General features: G+C 45.1%; 1 protein-coding gene across 1 annotated transcript in view; it reads left to right on the top strand.

Annotated features, from left to right (window-relative positions):
- Window positions 1-20,039, top strand: part of CNTNAP5 (contactin associated protein family member 5) — a 322,294-nt gene that overhangs the window by 237,445 nt on the left and 64,810 nt on the right. The window contains exon 13 of the mRNA XM_072122032.1: window positions 11,508-11,708. Within this exon, the coding sequence (XP_071978133.1) occupies window positions 11,508-11,708 (201 nt within the window). The remainder of the gene's footprint in view (window positions 1-11,507; window positions 11,709-20,039) is intronic.

Genomic DNA, 20,039 nt, shown 5'->3' with positions numbered 1-20,039 from the left:
TATTCTCACTCCTTTCGGGGGTTTTTCTTTTTCCCCATAAAGCCCAAAACAACGGAAAGTCTCGTCCCAATATTACATTATGCATGAGGTTTTTAACCACACCCACTTCAAACTGTACGGAGCCTAGTTCAGTCCCGACTTTAGCCAGCACTATAGGGTAAACTTTTGTATCACCATGTATGCAAACCACACTCATGTGTTTTTTTGACCCAAAGTTCCCAGCCACCAGGCTGGCATGCACCAAGGTTACAAGGCTTCCTGAGTCCAGCAACGCCTTAACAGGGAAGTCATTAATGGTAATGTTGCAGACTTGCGGTTCAGTCTCTAGTCCAGGAACTGCAACACAAGATGGTTCCGCAAATAGCGACTGACGCCGGCTAGCGTCACACTCCATTGGCTCAGAGGTAAGGGGGCAATGGGCAGACACGTGTCCCACCTCATGGCATCTCCAGCACTGGATAGGGCCTGGTCTCCCTGGCAGGGAGTCCTTTTTAGGGCCACTTGGCCACCCGGGTCCAACGCCAGTCTTTTGCCCCTGAGCTACCTCTTGAGCCCTTTTCCCTCGATCAGCACCCCTCCACACTCCCCCAATCGATGGAAGTCTCTTACCAGCTGACGGCACAGACCTGGCACTCCGGGGAGGTGAAGAAGCTGCAGGAACATCACGGAGGTAGTCCTCAGTCGCTTGGAACCTCTCCACAAGGTTGACAAGCTCGTCTGCATTCTTAGGATCACCTTGTCCCACCCAGCGTTGCAGGTCAGCAGGCAGTGCTCGGAGGTAGCGATCCATCACGACCCTCTCTAGGATCTGTGCAGGAGTAGAGGTGTCGGGCTCCAACCACTTTCTTGCCAAGTGGATCAGGTCATACATCTGGGACCTCGCAGATTTGTCCAGACTGTAGTTCCAGTTGCGTACCCTCCGGGCACGGACAGCAGCGGTAACTCCTAGTCGGGCAAGTATCTCTGCTTTTAGCCGAGTATAGTCCTTGACCTCCTGCTCACTGAGGTCATAGTAGGCCTTTTGAGGTTCACCTGTTAAATAGGGCGCAATGACCTCTGCCCACTCAGCAGCTGGTAACTTCTCTCGCTCAGCCACACGCTCAAAGACAGTTAGGTAGGCCTCAACATCGTCCTCAGCAGTCATCTTTTGCAGCGCTCGCTGCACAGCCCGTCTCACATAAAAAGTCTCTGGAGCGGCTGTCACCGCTGGCTGTGGATTAGCCTCTGCAGACGCCTCTTGCTTAGCTATCAGGAGCTCGATGAGTTTTTGTTGTTGAGCCATTGCTTGTTCATGGCGCAGGTTAGCCGCTGTCTGAGCCTGCTGCTGTTGCAAATTCACTTGCATAAACTGCTTCCACATCTCCTCCATGGCGCTTGTCTGTTTTTGGAGTGAAGTAGCAGTCTTCACCCAGGACATAAGCAGCTGTAGCCAAGTTGATACACACCGTTGCCCCTAGCAACCGTTTTGCCCGCTCCGCAGCACCAATTGTAGGGATCTTCCCGGGGGATGGTGTGTTAGGACACAGTTCACAGCAGACGTAGATGTATAAAAGATGAACTTGGCGTTTATTTTTAGCATAAACAGTCCAGCAAACATAAATACAGCAACACCGTGCTTTTAAAAAATTCAAACAAAAGACCTACCCGTCTGGGCGCTTACTAACAGGTTGTCTCACCTATCTGACACTCACAAACACAGCGTCTTTAGCCTGGATATCGCAGGGTGAGTTTTAGCTCCCGCAGTGGCTGCCTTCGCAACTTCCTCCAAACCCACATAGGCTGTTTTGTGGCTGAGAGGGGGAGGGGGCCGGACCTGTAAGCTTTGGAAAGCTTTTACCTTCACAGGCTGATTAGGAGGAGAGCTCACCTGATCCAAAACCCGAACTGGATCGAGGGGAGGGAGTGGCAAGTCCCACTACCAAACCTACCTGCCACTCCCTGTAAATCCAGGCCCGGCAAGATTAAACAACAACTCAGCAGCATAATACTGCTGAGCAACAGGTCAATCCTGGACTTACCATCTCACACTACGTAGACTGGCTGTATTAATGCCTAAACCCCAACCTAAAATCCGCCCGTCCCACAAATCCCCAAAAAAATAACCAGACACCGTATTGGAAGAAAAAAGGTGGGGGTCGGCCACAGCTTTATTGTTAACAGAAATTAAATCCCAGACCTGCGATGAAACCCAGACCCTTTCTGCCCAAATTCTCCTTGCATGCCGAGCCCCGCCTCCGCGGGGGCATGTCCTAGTTGGTCTGTCAGGTGATTTGGGCTAAACCGAGAGGGTCAAAATTCCACCACAGGCCCAAGCTGTGACTACCAACAAAAATCAACATGAAAATAACGCTAAACAATAACATACACTTGAAATACCAATTACAAAAAATACAATTACAAAAATACAAAAATACAAAAAACTAGGGAGGGTGGGCGGGAATCTCTTGATCGCGGAGCAGTCCAGAGAGGAAGGGCTGGCTCCGCGGTCAAGAATTAATACTCTGCAGACCACTGCCCCCAAGTGGCCAAAAACAAGGCAACCAATAAGTGGCCCGGGTTAAAGGGCAGCAGGAGGGGCTGCGCTCCTAGTGTAAGGAGCACAGCCAGTCCTGTAGCCCCCAGGCTTAAACAGCCTGCGAGCTGGGCAGACTGGCTGTATTAATGCCTAAACCCCAACCTAAAATCCGCCCGTCCCACAAATCCCCAAAAAAATAACCAGACACCGTATTGGAAGAAAAAAGGTGGGGGTCGGCCACAGCTTTATTGTTAACAGAAATTAAATCCCAGACCTGCGATGAAACCCAGACCCTTTCTGCCCAAATTCTCCTTGCATGCCGAGCCCCGCCTCCGCGGGGGCATGTCCTAGTTGGTCTGTCAGGTGATTTGGGCTAAACCGAGAGGGTCAAAATTCCACCACAGGCCACTAGGAGAACAGTGTACCCCTACACTGTGCTCCGACCCCCACACAAAAGGAATAAGGCCCTCTCAATTGCATCCTGTAGCCCAGATAGAAAAATATCAAGGCCGATCTCGTTGAGATGGACCCCATCCTCCCGCATAAGGCCCCTATTGTCCCCTTCCAACTGTCTATGGCGAATGACTACCCCGCATCTCGACCGCACAAATCGGGCAACCCGCATGTTCAACATGCGACGCGCCCTTTCAATGGAATCGGGATTGCGGGCGCCATTCCAGATAACTCTGGGCACAATTTCGGACCACACTACCACCAAGTCTGAAAAGAAAGCTGAAAAACGCTCAATGTCCGATTTTATAACCGAAATCCACTCGGCCAGGCGCGTGGAGCACATATCATTTCCCCCGGCATGTATCACCAGCACCGTGGGGCCCGGTGAGGACCTGCTAATCGCCACGACCTCCGGCAGGACCTGAAGCCATTTCAAGCCTCTGACTCCCCTCCATGACAAATCAGCGTTGGTAAAGCCCAGGTTCAAACCTCCTGGACGCACAGCTGCTCTTCTCGCTGCCCAAAAAATATATGAATGGCCGACCAAAAACACTTTCGGCCGACCGCCACCTAAAAGAAAGAAGAATTAATCCAACAGCAAATTCGGACGAACATAACGTTTGAAACAATCTGACTTCCACCTTCCAATCCGCATGATATCGCCGTCCGAAAGGCCGGCCGCATCAGCTGTTGTGGCCGCGCCAATGCGAAAAGAATGTGACCCGTATTCCGACGCTGGGACACCTACCGCCGCCAACGCCTTCCGGAAAAGCGAAATAAATTGAAATTTTGTGAGGGGGGAACCATCTAGATGGCACAGGAAAGCTGGCGCTTTTGGGCGCTGCGCAATAAAACGACCCAAGAGCTGAAAAGGGCAAAAAGGGGCCCCCTAGCTTACCCACTGAAAGCCAACACCCGGTGCCATATATGTCAGTTTTTGACTTCTTGACATGCACCTTAACGAAATCCCCCACCAAAAGAACGTCATCTTCACCTAAACTAGCGGTAGCGCGGCCCGATGAAGCCACCAACTCGCTCACCCGCAGGGCGCAAAAGAAAGCCAGCGCAAAACCGCATTGCAACAACAACGCCTCGAATGCAGAAGAGCACACATCCCCGGCTGCTATGCACAAGCGCTGCAGCAAAGCAAACGAAACCGGCCTGCGCGCGTCCCTGCGAACTGGCTCCTTCTCCCACCCCCTCAACAGCAATTTTATCTGTAAGTCCTTTGTAACATCTGGAATCCCCCACAATTTAAAAATAAACGACACCCCGGCCAGCCGTTTCTTAACCGCTGCGATAGACACACCTTCAGCGCGCAGATGAGCTATATAACGTAAAGTATTGACCTTGGCCACTGACACCCGCTCCCCTGTAACTTCTGGGCAGTATATATAGTATCCAGGTACACAAACAGATCTTGTGCACATTCCGGCTTCTGCCGAACTATAACACTGGCCATCACCGCAAAAGCCTGCAGCCAGTTACCAAACGTCTTGGCCACCTTTGGCTTCTTATCCTCACCTTTTACCAAAAGTCTCTCCTTATCAACCGTCAACTGTTCAGGCGAAATCAGCGTCCAAATGTCCACATAGTCAAACTTAACAATTTTCTCCCTAAGGTCAGCCGCTACCCGTGTGCCCAATGGGGCTACACCACAAAAATAAGAGTCTCTGAACATAACACCAGCTGACCCCACCACGTCAGGCGGCAACGTCGTCGCCCCTGGAGCAACACCAGCAGAACCAGCTTCCATCTTATTTAAAACAGCCCTTAATGCACCAACAACATCATCGCCTGCAACAGAAGATTTACGCCATGCATTATCACAAGGTAACTCACCAGCCGTAGCAGGGACCTGAGACACCGGAACAGGAGGAGGCGCCATTGGAGCGCTGGGTTGCGCAGCCGGAGGAGCCGTGGGAGCCACCCTTGCTTCATCCACCCCACGAGGGGAAGACGTGCGCTGCCGTCTCCTTGACCGCCTGTCTTTGGAGCGGGTGTACCCACCACTGGACGAGGACGAAGAGCGCCTGGAATATGTCCGGCCCCAACTGGATCTACCAGAACGCCTACTGTCTCTACCCCGAGACCTGGACCGCCTCCTGCTTGCCACGGATGAGCGGGAAAAAGAACGAGCCGAGCGGGACCGGTGTCTACACCGTTCCCCTGAGCTGCTCGCACGAGATCCAGCCCTCGAGCGACCCTCGCGCTGCGGGAAAATCGCGCAGCTGCAGGCGACGCTAGAGCGGCTACAACTTCTTACAGAACGGCCCCGGGAATCGCCGGCCACAGCATACCGGCCACCCGCGGGCCCACCATCAACATCTCCATCACTCGCCCCAGCGGCACATAACCCGGGGGGAAGTGGCGGGGGGGGGGCAAGATTACTGGCTGTGACACTGGCAGTGTGGTGTTATGTGTAGGCGACTGTGACGCCACTAAAACTTGCTGGGGCTGGGCTGTCTCCTGCGCAGGGGCAGGTGACATTACAGTAGAAGAACTGGCCCCCAGCCCAAACCACCTAGCTAACCTGCCAGGCTGTTTGGGCGGCGGGCCAGCAGGGGGAGCAGTTGCAACCTGCACTGTGCCCGGAGGCACAGCCAGGTTGTCCGGATGCGAGGATGCGAGAGCAGCACTGCTCCGCATCCCCTCCCCGCCTTGCACGCGCACCTCCGCCGCTGGCCGAGTGCCAGCCGCAGCGGAGGCTCTTCTCCCGGACTTAGCAGAGCGCAGCGTGCGCTCTGCTGCCGGCGGCACCGAGGCAGAGGTCCGCGACGGACCCCGCGCTCGGCTCCTTGTCTTTATGGGGGATGGGCTAAGCCTGCACGGCGCACGACCGCGCCGTGCAGGACGGGCAGCTAACGGGGGCGTATGCGGAGCAGCCGACACAGGAGCAGAGGGCTCCGGCTGGACCAACAAGGGGGTCAGCCAGCCGGATCCCTCTCTCCTCAGCTTCTCCTCCAGTAGGGACAGTAAAACAGGGTCCGCCATACTTGCGGGGCCAATCTCTTGATCGCGGAGCAGTCCAGAGAGGAAGGGCTGGCTCCGCGGTCAAGAATTAATACTCTGCAGACCACTGCCCCCAAGTGGCCAAAAACAAGGCAACCAATAAGTGGCCCGGGTTAAAGGGCAGCAGGAGGGGCTGCGCTCCTAGTGTAAGGAGCACAGCCAGTCCTGTAGCCCCCAGGCTTAAACAGCCTGCGAGCTGGGCAGCAACCTAGGTGAGATGTACACCCCCTCGAGCACTTCTCCAGTGAGATGTCTACAACACACAGTGATGTCACAGTACAGAGATAATACACACAGTGATGTCACAGTACAGGGATAATACACACAGTGATGTCACAGTACAGGGATAATACACACAGTGATGTCACAGTACAGAGATAATACACACAGTGATGTCACAGTACAGGGATAATACACACAGTGATGTCACAGTACAGGGATAATACACACAGTGATGTCACAGTACAGGGATAATACACACAGTGATGTCACAGTACAGGGATAATACACACAGTGATGTCACAGTGCAGGGATAATACACACAGTAATGTCACAGTACAGGGATAATACACACAGTGATGTCACAGTACAGGGATAATACACAGTGATGTCACAGTACAGGGATAATACACACAGTGATGTCACAGTACAGAGATAATACACACAGTGATGTCACAGTACAGGGATTATACACACAGTGATGTCACAGTACAGGAATAATACACACAATGATGTCACAGTACAGGGATAGTACACACAGTGATGTCACAGTACAGGGATAATACACACAGTGATGTCACAGTACAGGGATAATACACACAGTGGTGTCACAGTACAGGGATTATACACACAGTGATGTCACAGTACAGGAATAATACACACAATGATGTCACAGTACAGGGATAGTACACACAGTGATGTCACAGTACAGGGATAATACACACAGTGATGTCACAGTACAGGGATAATACACACAGTGATGTCACAGTACAGGGATTATACACACAGTGATGTCACAGTACAGGAATAATACACACAATGATGTCACAGTACAGGGATAGTACACACAGTGATGTCACAGTACAGGGATAATACACACAGTGATGTCACAGTACAGGGATAATGCACACAGTGATGTCACAGTACAGGGATAATACACACAGTGATGCTACAGTACAGGGATAATACACACAGTGATGTCACAGTACAGGGATAATAGACACAGTGATGTCACAGTACAGGGGATAATACACACAGTGATGCTACAGTACAGGGATAATACACACAGTGATGTCACAGTACTGGGATAGTACACACAGTGATGTCACAGTACAGGGATAATACACACAGTGATGTCACAGTACAGAGATAATACACACAGTGATGTCACAGTACAGGGATAATACACAGTGATGCTACAGTACAGGGATAATACACACAGTGATGTCACAGTACAGGGATAATACACACAGTGATGTCACAGTACAGGGATAATACACACAGTGATGTCACTGTACAGAGATAATACACACAGTGATGTCACAGTACAGGGATAATATATAGTGATGTCACAGTACAGGGATAACACACACAGTGATGTCACAGTACAGGGATAATACACACAGTGATGTCACAGTACAGGGAAAATACACACAGTGATGTCACAATATTTTCACTTGAGGGGTTCTCCTAAACTGCACTGTACCTTTACAATGTGCTGCAGATTTATAGATAGAAAATGACACAAACAGAGATAAGAGAGATGTAGAATATTATGTTATACAATGTTTCAGCTCTGGTATAATAACACTGGAGCCAACATTTCGGTCCTCTCTGATTGGTCCACATCCAGGCCACTTATGATATACTGTGCGTGTATACTGTGCAGGGCCGGCTCCAGGTTTTAGTGGGCCCCTGGGCGACAGAGCCCTAGTGGGCCCCCCTTCAGTAGTAACACTGCCCCCCCTCCCCCTGCGTGGACACATCCCCCCCTCCTATATACACACTGCTACCCTCTCCCCCTGTATACACACTGCTACCCACGGTGGGGCGGGGGAGCGCGGAGGACGGCCGATTGTTCGGGGTGGGGGATTTGGAGCGGTGGAAGGAAGAGCGCTTGTTCCGCCGGTGGGGGGGGGGGGGGGGGAGAGGAGAGCGGCGGGCTGCCGCTTTTCTAACAGGTTGTGGAGCGGAAGGCAGACACTTGTTCGGGGCGGGGGGTTTTGGAGCGGAGAACGGGCGCTTGTTCGGGCGGGGGTGGGGGGTTTGGAGCGGTGGAAGGGCGCTTGTTCTGGGGGGGGGGGGAGAGCGGAGGACTGCCGCTTTTCTGGCTGGGTTGGGGAGTGGAGGGCGGCCGCTTGTTCCGACGGGGGAGGGGGGGAGCGGAGGACGGCGGAGCTGTAACACAGCTACATACAGCCGCCTCGCCCCGAGTCACACCGCTACATACAGCCACCTCGACCCCAGTAACACCGCTACATACAGCCGCCTCACCCCCAGTAACACCGCTACATACAGCCACCTTGCACCCAGTAACACAGCTACTTACAGCCGCCTCATCCCTAGTAACACAGCTACATACAGCCGCCTCATCCCCAGTAACACAGCTACATACAGCCGACTCATCCCTAGTAACACAGCTACATACAGCCGCCTCACCCCCAGTAACACCGCTACATACAGCCACCTTGCACCCAGTAACACAGCTACTTACAGCCGCCTCATCCCTAGTAACACAGCTACATACAGCCGCCTCATCCCCAGTAACACAGCTACATACAGCCGACTCATCCCTAGTAACACAGCTACATACAGCCGCCTCATCCCTAGTAACACAGCTACATACAGCCGCCTCATCCCCAGTAACACAGCTACATACAGCCGACTCATCCCTAGTAACACAGCTACATACAGCCGCCTCATCCCTAGTAACACAGCTACATACAGCCGCCTCGACCCCAGTAACACAAGAGCGGAGGGCGGCCGCTGCTTGTTCCGCCGGGGGGTGCAGCGGACGACGGCTGCTGCTTGTTCCGCGTGGGGGGGGGAGTGGAGGACGGCCGCTGCTAGTTTCTCTGGGGGGTGTTGGAGGGGAAGAGCGGAGGGTGGCCGCTGCTTGTTTTGCCGGTGGGGCGGGGGAGCGCGGAGGACGGCCGATTGTTCGGGGTGGGGGATTTGGAGCGGTGGAAGGAAGAGCGCTTGTTCCGCCGGTGGGGGGGGGGGGGGGGGAGAGGAGAGCGGCGGGCTGCCGCTTTTCTAACAGGTTGTGGAGCGGAAGGCAGACACTTGTTCGGGGCGGGGGGTTTTGGAGCGGAGAACGGGCGCTTGTTCGGGCGGGGGTGGGGGGTTTGGAGCGGTGGAAGGGCGCTTGTTCTGGGGGGGGGGGGAGAGCGGAGGACTGCCGCTTTTCTGGCTGGGTTGGGGAGCGGAGGGCGGCCGCTTGTTCCGACGGGGGAGGGGGGGAGCGGAGGACGGCCGCTTGTTCGGGCTGGGGAGGAGGGAGCGGGGTTACGAGCAGGCGGGAAGGCCTAGCCATGCAGCGAGTTGGGCCGTGGTCGGGCGCACAGCTCTGGGAGGTGGCGGCTGAGGAGGGAGGTGGCGGCTGAGGAGCCAGGGCCCAGGGGGCGCAATCTGGTGGGGGCCCCCTGGGGGGGCAAGATGGTGGGGGCCCCGGGGCTCGAGTCCTGGGAGCCCCGTCTATAATCCGGCCCTGTGTATGTGTATACTGTGTGTATATGCCATGTGTATATACTGTGTGTGTACAGTGTGTGTATATACTGTGTGTACTGTGTGTATACTGTGTGTATATACTCTGTGTGTCTATACTGTATGTATTCTGTGTGTATATACTCTGTGTGTATATACTGTGTGTGTATACTGTGTGTATATACTGTGTGTTTTCTGTGTGTTTATACTGTGTGTGTTTATATATATATTCTGGCTCTGGAAAGATAAAAGGCAATTTTACCATTTCCTTTCATACTGAGATCAAATAACACAATATCTGAGTGAGAAAGCGGCAGAATAAATGTTACTTTGTTTTTAATGATTGAGGTCGTTTCCTTTGAAGGTTCTGGGGGTGGGATTAGGGGGCAGTGCCAGTCGTTTCCTGAGACCCCCTCACCATTAACATAGGGGGTCACATACTTAAAATGACAATCCTTGTGTCCTGGTGGATTTTTCTCTCTTGTAATGTTCTGTGTAAACTCTGAGGATGTATGTAAGGAAAAAAACTGATTTTAATCACCTATTTACCATTATCTGATCAATCCCTACAGATTGTCTTCAGACAGTGCAGAATCTGCATGTAACATATCACCTGCCCTGTGTGAACACTCCCAAAAGGATTCTGAGATTATGGGGGAGATTTATCATCACATGGCCAGGAATTGGGATTATTTCCCCCCTTAGCTCCATCCATGAGGCAAGTTGAGCCTCTTGCCTCAAGCAGCAACAACTGCAGAAAGATTCTCCCTTCATTCAGCCGAGAGTTTAGATTCCCGGCCCCATGTGCCACCTCAGCGGCAAGTAGGCACTTGGGCCGGGCTGTGTAATGGTCTGGGAGTCTGGGACTCCCAATCCCTGCACCAGCGAACACAACAGATTTTGAACACATTAATAATAATAATAATTCTTTATGTATATAGCGCACACAGATTCCGCAGCGCTGCACAAAGCTTATCACATCAGTCACTGTCCCAATGGGGCTAACAATCTATACAACCTAACAGTAAGTTTTTGGAGTGTGGGAGGAAACTGGAGGACCCGGAGGAAACCCACGCAAACACGAAGAGAACATACAAACTCTTTGCAGATGTTGACCTGGGACTAGAACCCAGGTCCCCAGCGCTGCAAGGCAGAAGTGTTACCCACTCAGCCACCATGCCATTGCGACCTCTGTCCTTACATTGTGGGAGGAGTTTGCCTCTCAGCAGCATTAAAGGGGTTTTGCCCATAAAAGAAAATTATGAAAATTCGACCCCCTTATCGATTGTTACACAATAAAGATAATTTTTAACCCCTTACTGTACAATGTTACTCAGTGTTATTGGTGTTTTAGCTGCTATCACTCAGTGATGGTCGGTGTAAGACTCCAGAGTGTGAGTGGGGACTCTCTGAGCAGACACTTCATGATCCCTCTAGTGCTGTGAGATGCTGAGTGCTGACAATGAGCTTAGATTATCAGGGCACAGGGTTAAAAACACTTTAAATTCTTTGCAGGAACAATATCTACACTGGCTGCAAAGAGCACAGAGCACAGCAGTGTAAGGACAGACCCTCAATGCACTTAGGCTACAATCCTGAAATATAAATCCATAGATCACAGTCCTGCTGCTACTAACTACATACACAAAGGTCTGATTACACATCTCTCCAGGGACAATGTATAACCATGACGGCAGTCTGCATGGTCGCACCTGCTGACAGGTTCCCTCCCCCGCTGCACAGCTTTTGTTGCTTGTTTGTGTGGATACATTGTATATTCCTGAGAATTTCATGTGGATTTGTAATTAAATGTTTCCAACAGAGGAGAAAATCTGGACGATTGTTCATCACAACATCTCGGAGATAACACCTGTGCTCGCATCGTTTTCGGGAAGAGCGTACTCCATGTCATTTAACTACAGCGCCGGAGCCGATCAGCTGGAGGCCGTGATCAACAGCGCGGAGTACTGCGAGCAAGAAGTGGCCTATTACTGCAAGCACTCCCGTCTGCTCAACTCCCCCAGTAAGTCCTGGCACCTAGTGCCCCTCCATCCATCACCCCGCACCTTCTAAATGTATACAGGCAGTCCCCGGGTTACATACAAGATAGGGTCCGGAGGTTTGTTCTTAAGTTGAATTTGTATGTAAGTCGAAACTGTATATTTTATAATTGAAGTTCTAGACAAATTTTTTTTTTTTGTCCCAGTGACAATTGGAGTTTCAAAATTTTTGCTGTCATTGGACCAAGGATTATCAATAAAACCTCATTACAGACATCTTAAAGCTGATTATTGCAGTCTGGGACTATAGTAAAGCATCCAGAGAGCTTCACCAGAGGTCACAGTGGGCAGAGGGGTCCGTCTGTAACTATGGGCTGTCTGTAAGTCGGGTGTCCTTAAGTAGGGGACCGCCTGTATATAGTATTATCAGTAGTATCAGATATATAGTGTCCCTATATCATATGTATATATTATCTGTATTATCAGGTATATAGTGTCCCTATATCATATGTATATATTATCTGTATTATCAGGTATATAGTGTCCCTATATCATATGTATATATTATCTGTATTATCAGGTATATAGTGTCCCCTATATCATATGTATATATTATCTGTATTATCAGGTATATAGTGTCCTTTATATCATATGTATATATTATCTGTATTATCAGGTATATAGTGTCCCCTATATCATATGTATATATTATCTGTATTATCAGGTATATAGTGTCCTTTATATCATATGTATATATTATCTGTATTATCAGGTATATAGTGTCCCTATATCATATGTATATATTATCTGTATTATCAGGTATATAGTGTCCCTATATCATATGTATATATTATCTGTATTATCAGGTATATAGTGTCCCCTATATCATATGTATATATTATCTGTATTATCAGGTATATAGTGTCCTTTATATCATATGTATATATTATCTGTATTATCAGGTATATAGTGTCCCCTATATCATATGTATATATTATCTGTATTATCAGGTATATAGTGTCCTTTATATCATATGTATATATTATCTGTATTATCAGGTATATAGTGTCCCCTATATCATATGTATATATTATCTGTATTATCAGGTATATAGTGTCCTTTATATCATATGTATATATTATCTGTATTATCAGGTATATAGTGTCCCTATATCATATGTATATATTATCTGTATTATCAGGTATATAGTGTCCCTATATCATATGTATATATTATCTGTATTATCAGGTATATAGTGTCCCTATATCATATGTATATATTATCTGTATTATCAGGTATATAGTGTCCCCTATATCATATGTATATATTATCTGTATTATCAGGTATATAGTGTCCCTATATCATATGTATATATTATCTGTATTATCAGGTATATAGTGTCCCTATATCATATGTATATATTATCTGTATTATTAGGTATATAGTGTCCCCTATATCATATGTATATATTATCTGTATTTTCAGGTATATAGTGTCCTCTATATCATATGTATATATTATAGGTGTTATTATCAGGTATATAGTGTCCTTTATATCATATGTATTTATTATCTGTATTATTAGGTATATAGTGTCCCCTATATCATATGTATATATTATCTGTATTTTCAGGTATATAGTGTCCTCTATATCATATGTATATATTATAGGTGTTATTATCAGGTATATAGTGTCCTTTATATCATATGTATTTATTATCTGTATTTTCAGGTATATAGTGTCCTCTATATCATATGTATATATTATCTGTATTATCAGGTATATAGTGTCCCCTATATCATATGTTTATATTATCTGTATTATCAGGTATATAGTGTCCCCTATATCATATGTTTATATTATCTGTATTATCAGGTATATAGTGTCCCCTATATCATATGTTTATATTATCTGTATTATCAGGTATATAGTGTCCCCTATATCATATGTTTATATTATCTGTATTATCAGGTATATAGTGTCCTCTATATCATATGTTTATATTATCTGTATTATCAGGTATATAGTGTCCTCTATATCATATGTTTATATTATCTGTATTATCAGGTATATAGTGTCCCCTATATCATATGTTTATATTATCTGTATTATCAGATATATAGTGTCCCTATATCATATGTATATATTATAGGTGGTATTATCAGGTATATAGTGTCCCTATATCATATGTTTATATTATCTGTATTATCAGGTATATAGTGTCCCCTATATCATATGTTTATATTATCTGTATTATCAGGTATATAGTGTCCCCTATATCATATGTTTATATTATCTGTATTATCAGGTATATAGTGTCCCCTATATCATATGTTTATATTATCTGTATTATCAGGTATATAGTGTCCTCTATATCATATGTTTATATTATCTGTATTATCAGGTATATAGTGTCCTCTATATCATATGTTTATATTATCTGTATTATCAGGTATATAGTGTCCCCTATATCATATGTTTATATTATCTGTATTATCAGGTATATAGTGTCCTCTATATCATATGTTTATATTATCTGTATTATCAGGTATATAGTGTCCCCTATATCATATGTTTATATTATCTGTATTATCAGGTATATAGTGTCCTCTATATCATATGTATATATTGTCTGTATTATCAGGTATATAGTGTCCCCTATATCATATGTTTACATTATCTGTATTATCAGGTATATAGTGTCCCCTATATCATATGTATATATTATCTATATTATCAGGTATATAGTGTCCCCTATATCATATGTATATATTATCTGTATTATCAGGTATATAGTGTCCCCTATATCATATGTATATATTATCTGTATTATCAGGTATATAGTGTCCTTTATATCATATGTATATATTATCTGTATTTTCAGGTATATAGTGTCCCCTATATCATATGTATATATTATCTATATTATCAGGTATATAGTGTCCCCTATATCATATGTATATATTATCTGTATTATCAGGTATATAGTGTCCCCTATATCATATGTATATATTATCTGTATTATCAGGTATATAGTGTCCTTTATATCATATGTATATATTATCTGTATTATCAGGTATATAGTGTCCCCTATATCATATGTATATATTATCTGTATTATCAGGTATATAGTGTCCCCTATATCATATGTATATATTATCTGTATTATCAGGTATATAGTGTCTTTTATATCATATGTATATATTATCTGTATTTTCAGGTATATAGTGTCCCTATATCATATGTATATATTATCTGTATTATCAGGTATATAGTGTCCCCTATATCATATGTATATATTATCTGTATTATCAGGTATATAGTGTCCTTTATATCATATGTATATATTATCTGTATTATCAGGTATATAGTGTCCCCTATATCATATGTATATATTATCTGTATTATCAGGTATATAGTGTCCTTTATATCATATGTATATATTATCTGTATTTTCAGGTATATAGTGTCCTCTATATCATATGTATATATTATAGGTGGTATTATCAGGTATATAGTGTCCTTTATATCATATGTATATATTATCTGTATTATCAGGTATATAGTGTCCCTATATCATATGTATATATTTCTGTATTATCAGGTATATAGTGTCCCTATATCATATGTATATATTATCTGTATTATCAGGTATATAGTGTCCCCTATATCATATGTATATATTATCTGTATTATCAGGTATATAGTGTCCCTATATCATATGTATATATTATCTGTATTATCAGGTATATAGTGTCCTTTATATCATATGTATATATTATCTGTATTATCAGGTATATAGTGTCCCTATATCATATGTATATATTATCTGTATTATCAGGTATATAGTGTCCCCTATATCATATGTATATATTATCTGTATTATCAGGTATATAGTGTCCCTATATCATATGTATATATTATCTGTATTATCAGGTATATAGTGTCCCTATATCATATGTATATATTTCTGTATTATCAGGTATATAGTGTCCCTATATCATATGTATATATTATCTGTATTATCAGGTATATAGTGTCCCCTATATCATATGTATATATTATCTGTATTATCAGGTATATAGTGTCCCCTATATCATATGTTTATATTATAGGTGGTATTATCAGGTATATAGTGTCTTCCTACGATATATATTTATTTTATATATATTTATATATATATATATATATATATATATATATATATATATATATATATATATATATATAATCACTGTGTATATAGTGATTGAAGACAATGGGGGTCATTTACTAAGGGCCCGATTCGCGTTTTCCCGACGTGTTACCCGAATATTTCCGATTTGCACCGATTTCCCCTGAATTGCCCCGGGATTTTGGCGCACGCGATCGGATTGTGGCGCATCGGCGCTGGTATGCATGCAACAGAAATGGGGGGGCATGGCCGAACGAAAACCCGACGGATTTTCAGGAAAAACCGCTGCATTAAAAAAAAAAATCGGTCGCGGAGCTTGCACTTACCTTCACTCAGCCCGGCTCGTTGAACTCCAGTGCGTTCCGATGCTTTTCAGTGCAGCAGCGCCACCTCTTGGACGTCGGAGGAACTACCTTAATAAATCCCGGCCGGACCTGAATCCACCTCAGAGAACGCGCCGCTGGATCGCGAATGGACCGGGTAAGTAAATCTGCCCCATTTTTCCTTCTTGTGCTGACTTAGATTTGTTATTTGCCATTCACTGTGTTTGATTCTTGATAATTCAGATAATCCATATACCAGGATAGGAGCGTCTCTTTATATACTGGAGATGTGTCCTCACACTGCTGTGCTCAATACTTTCTGCAGTGCCAGTACCTAGAGAGTTGGATAATTATACACATGTGTATGTTGTAAGTAGCAACAGGACTGTGTTACATGGATTTATATTCCAGAATATCCCAGCTTTTTAAAATGCACTGGGGGTGTGTCCTCACACTGCTGTGCTCTGTGCTCTCTGCAAGCAGTATTAGGAATTTGCCCCTGGAGAGATGTGTAATCATATTTGTGTCTTGTTAGTAGCATCAGGACTGTGATATATGGATTATATGGATGATTTGTATTTCAGGTATGTTGCTTCTCTGAGTGCTCTGATGTGGCAGATGAACCTTCACATTTTTAGTTTTGAAGGCCATTTTCTAGTTTTGTCAGTCAAATGGGAGTGGCTTAGGACATTATATATTACAGTGGCTGCCATTGTCTCAGAAATCTGATAACTGTGCTATATGCTTATCGTTTGATCAAATCAAACAGGTGGGGAGCCAAGGATAAGGGCAACAGATTCGAATGAATCCTATGCTCTGAGTATGTCATATCCATTTTTGTGATGATTACTATTTTTGTGATAAATTAATAAAGTTTATTGAATATTCATAAATATTTTGTGAATGCATCATTTATTTATGTACAATTTTTGGATATGACATGCTTATTGTTTGGCCTAAATTGTGCCAAAATTATTTAAAAGTGCCCTGAAGAATGTTGCACCTCAATGCACCCCCTTTTTTTCAGCCACACCCAGTATTTGTAAGTTGCTTTACAAATTCTTGCCAATAACAAACTCCTCCTACTGTCTAAACATAGCTTTTATTTTGTGCTACAATTATGTACATAACATTGTAGGTGTAATGACATTAGTAAATCTTACCCTGTCTGCAGTAGTTTTCTGAGCTCCCCCTAGTGGTGGCTGCTGACAGGTAGAATTTTATGCTTTGGCTTTGTATCTTTATCAGACATTTTAGCGCTAAATAAAAGTTATGTCTTCCTGCTATTAGGGTATACATGTATTGGGAGGTTCAGGTTGGTGTGTAATCTGTCTCTTCCCAGATGTGGAGAATTTACAATTAAGCAGCATAAAACTGTAATCTCCACATTGTATTATTTTATTAGTAAAAAATCACCCTGTAAAAAACATAGAAGATTAAATCTGTGGGATTAGCGATCATATTTATCCCGAATTTTTGTTGCTTCATCTCGGACGTGTTTGGAGCAGAGGTGATTGTTTCCATGTACAGAAAACAGGATAAATCACTAATAAAACCCAATGTGACCAATAATGGAGCGAATCTTATCCTTCTCTCGCTTCAGGCCACAACAAAAAACATTCCAAAACTAATTACATTCTCTTCTGCAACCTCTGTACCAGCCCTCCCCTGTCCTAACAGTCATGCTGCTACTAACAACATACCCAGGTTATGGTTACACATCTCTCCAGGGACAATACTTGACTCTGGCTGTAGAGAGCACAGAGCATAGCAGTGTTAGGACACTTCCCCAGTGCAATTGAAGAAGTTACTATTGTGGAATATAAATCTTTATATAACAGTCATGCTGCTACTAACAGCATACCCAGGTTATGGTTACACATCTCTCCAGGGACAATACCTGACTCTGGCTGTAGAGAGCACAGAGCATATCAGTGTGAGGACACTTCCCCAGTGCAATTGAAGAAGTTACGATTGTGGAGTATAAATCCATATATCACAGTCCTGCACCTACAAACAGCACACACAAGGTTACACATTGCTCCAGGGACAATACCTGTCTCTGACTTTAGAGAGGACAGACCACAGCAGTGTGAGGACACTTCCCCAGTGCAATTAAAGCAGTTACAATTGTGGAGTATAAATGTTTATATAAGAGTCATGTTGCTACTAACAACATACACAGGTTATGGTTACACAGTATGGGGGTACTTTCCTCCCTGGATATTGGGGCAGGGGGCAGATACTTTGCTTCCTCATTGTTCTCTGTGTTATTCCGCATTCAGTCTGTTCAGTCCACATTCTTCCCAGTAACAGAAATAGACATTTACCTAAACCACTTCAATCCTCAGTAACAACATTTCTGGCGAGTGACTGCGGCGCCTGTGAAGCCTCATTAAGAAGAGAAAACATAATGATATAAGTCAATATGTAATGAGGTGTTTTCTCCTCGTTCCCTCCAGATTTAGATTCAGGTGCCGGAGAGGGAACGCAGACCTCATTAAAAATATATTTCATGCGATCTCTGGCTGCTTAGTTTAGGCTGATGAGAACTTAAATAGTGAATCTCGCTGTTCTCCGCCGCGATTCTATCCCAGCAAGGGAGCGCTGCTTAATTTACTGACATCATGTGCCGAGCCGCTTATCGAGTCCTGGATTTAGATATCACACAGCGGGGCCCAGTATACAATATATGGGGTAGAATAGGAGCCGCACATTTGCCGCTGTGGGCGGGGTCTATGAGGGTCTCCATAGAGAGAAGTGATTGGATACACTGATTGGATACTGTGTAATCCAATGGTTTATGAGGGATCTAGAATCTAGAAATCTAGATCAAGTGTCTATATAATCTACTCCATGACAATGGCCATGGCCAATAGATTGGTGTTGTTGATCATATTTTTTGGGACAGACCCATAACCTATGAGTATGAAGGTTTCCCAGTAGGATCCTTTGTTCCCTGGATAGAATGGATAGAGGATTCTGGAGGGGATGGAAGGGTCTGATGGGCACGGAAGGATCTGGAGAGGACACAGGGTTTTGTGGAGGACAGAGAGGTTTTAGAGGGAAGAAGAGGCTCTAGAGCAGTGATGGGGAACCTTTTAGAGACCGAGTGCCAAAACTACAACCAAGACCTGCTTATTTATTGCAAAGTGCCAACACAGAAATTTAATTTGTGATTTATACTCCCTGCTATGTCACAGCTTTCATTGATACCGGCACCCTGAGGGCACCAATAAAATAGAAGAAATTTGGATGATCATTCTAGCTTCCCTCCAGGGTCCCATAAACAAGAATTGTCAGGGCCGGAGCAGGAGCTACAATGATAATCCAGATCTGTCCACACCTTCCCACTCCTCCAGTGGTCCCAGGTAGAGCTGTCACTTTAAAATAGCTCTGTGCACAGCAAGTCCTGGGCTGTCTGGGACTGCAGGAAGATACCTGGAGTCCTCTCTGGTGATGGCCTGAGTGCCCACAGGAAGGGCTCCGAGTGCCACCTCTGGCACCAGTGCCATAGGTTAGCCATCACTGGTCTAGATGGTCAAGAAGGGGAAGAAGAGTCTGGAGGAATCTGTGGCGGGGGCAGAAGTGTCTGCAAGGGGCATTATGGGCCATATATTGTATGAGGACAGTGGAAAAGAACAGTAGTTGCTTGAACAAACATTTGGTTATCATTCCAGATGTACAGAATATGGAAGAATAGACCCACATCCTATGTTAGGTCGATGAGAAGCCTCCTAAATTTGCAGAACCCTAGTTCCAAGAGATTTGGATAGAAGCTCATGGGAGCGGGCCCATTCCAGGCTTGTCTGATCTTCAATAACGTAGGCAGAACCTTGACAATTGTTGGAAATTTT

Source organism: Engystomops pustulosus, chromosome 8 (assembly GCF_040894005.1).
Source record: "Engystomops pustulosus chromosome 8, aEngPut4.maternal, whole genome shotgun sequence".
Taxonomy (NCBI): Eukaryota; Metazoa; Chordata; class Amphibia; order Anura; family Leptodactylidae; genus Engystomops; species Engystomops pustulosus.
This window is presented reverse-complemented; position numbering and strand designations above follow the sequence as displayed.